General features: G+C 60.3%; 1 protein-coding gene across 1 annotated transcript in view; it reads left to right on the top strand.

Annotated features, from left to right (window-relative positions):
* Nucleotides 1–233: 233 nt before the first annotated feature.
* The window catches only part of CAMK2A (calcium/calmodulin-dependent protein kinase II alpha), a gene marked incomplete at both ends in the record, with an annotated part of 15492 nt that continues 15257 nt past the window's right edge, over nucleotides 234–468 (top strand). The window contains one exon of the mRNA XM_009697470.1: nucleotides 234–328. Coding sequence (XP_009695772.1) covers nucleotides 234–328 — 95 coding nt within the window. The remainder of the gene's footprint in view (nucleotides 329–468) is intronic.

Raw genomic sequence — 468 nt, 5'->3', positions numbered from 1 at the left:
AAGGCGCGTGATGCCTGGGATGTCCCAGGGGAGCATGGAGGGGAGAACTTTCGTTCCCTAAGGACAGCATTGCAGGGAAACCAACTGAGAGCCCTCCTTGTTTTCTCCAAGCCCCTTCCTCACCAGCACCCGTCCCCATGGCTGCCCCTCGCCCCACAGCCGCATCAGGGCTGAGCCATGCCCTTGCCCATGCCGAGCCCTTCACCTCTCCCTCCGGCTTCTTGTCTTCCCAGGGGCGCTTTCTCCATCGTTCGGAGATGCGTGAAGGTGTTGGCAGGACAAGAGTATGCGGCCAAGATCATCAACACCAAAAAGCTGTCTGCTCGAGGTAGGTGCTGGGGATGTTTGTGGGGAGGCGAGCAGGGTTTGTAGAGCAGGGAATTTGTCCCCTCTGCGCGGTGCTGGGATGACGCCTTTGGTGTGCGGCGAGGCAGAGGGTGTTTGATGTGCCGTGGGGTACCCCCTTAG

Source organism: Cariama cristata, unplaced genomic scaffold (genome assembly GCF_000690535.1).
Source record: "Cariama cristata isolate BGI_N322 unplaced genomic scaffold, ASM69053v1 scaffold21463, whole genome shotgun sequence".
Taxonomy (NCBI): Eukaryota; Metazoa; Chordata; class Aves; order Cariamiformes; family Cariamidae; genus Cariama; species Cariama cristata.
Note: the sequence above shows the minus strand (reverse complement) of the source record. Positions and strands in the feature narration are given on the sequence as shown.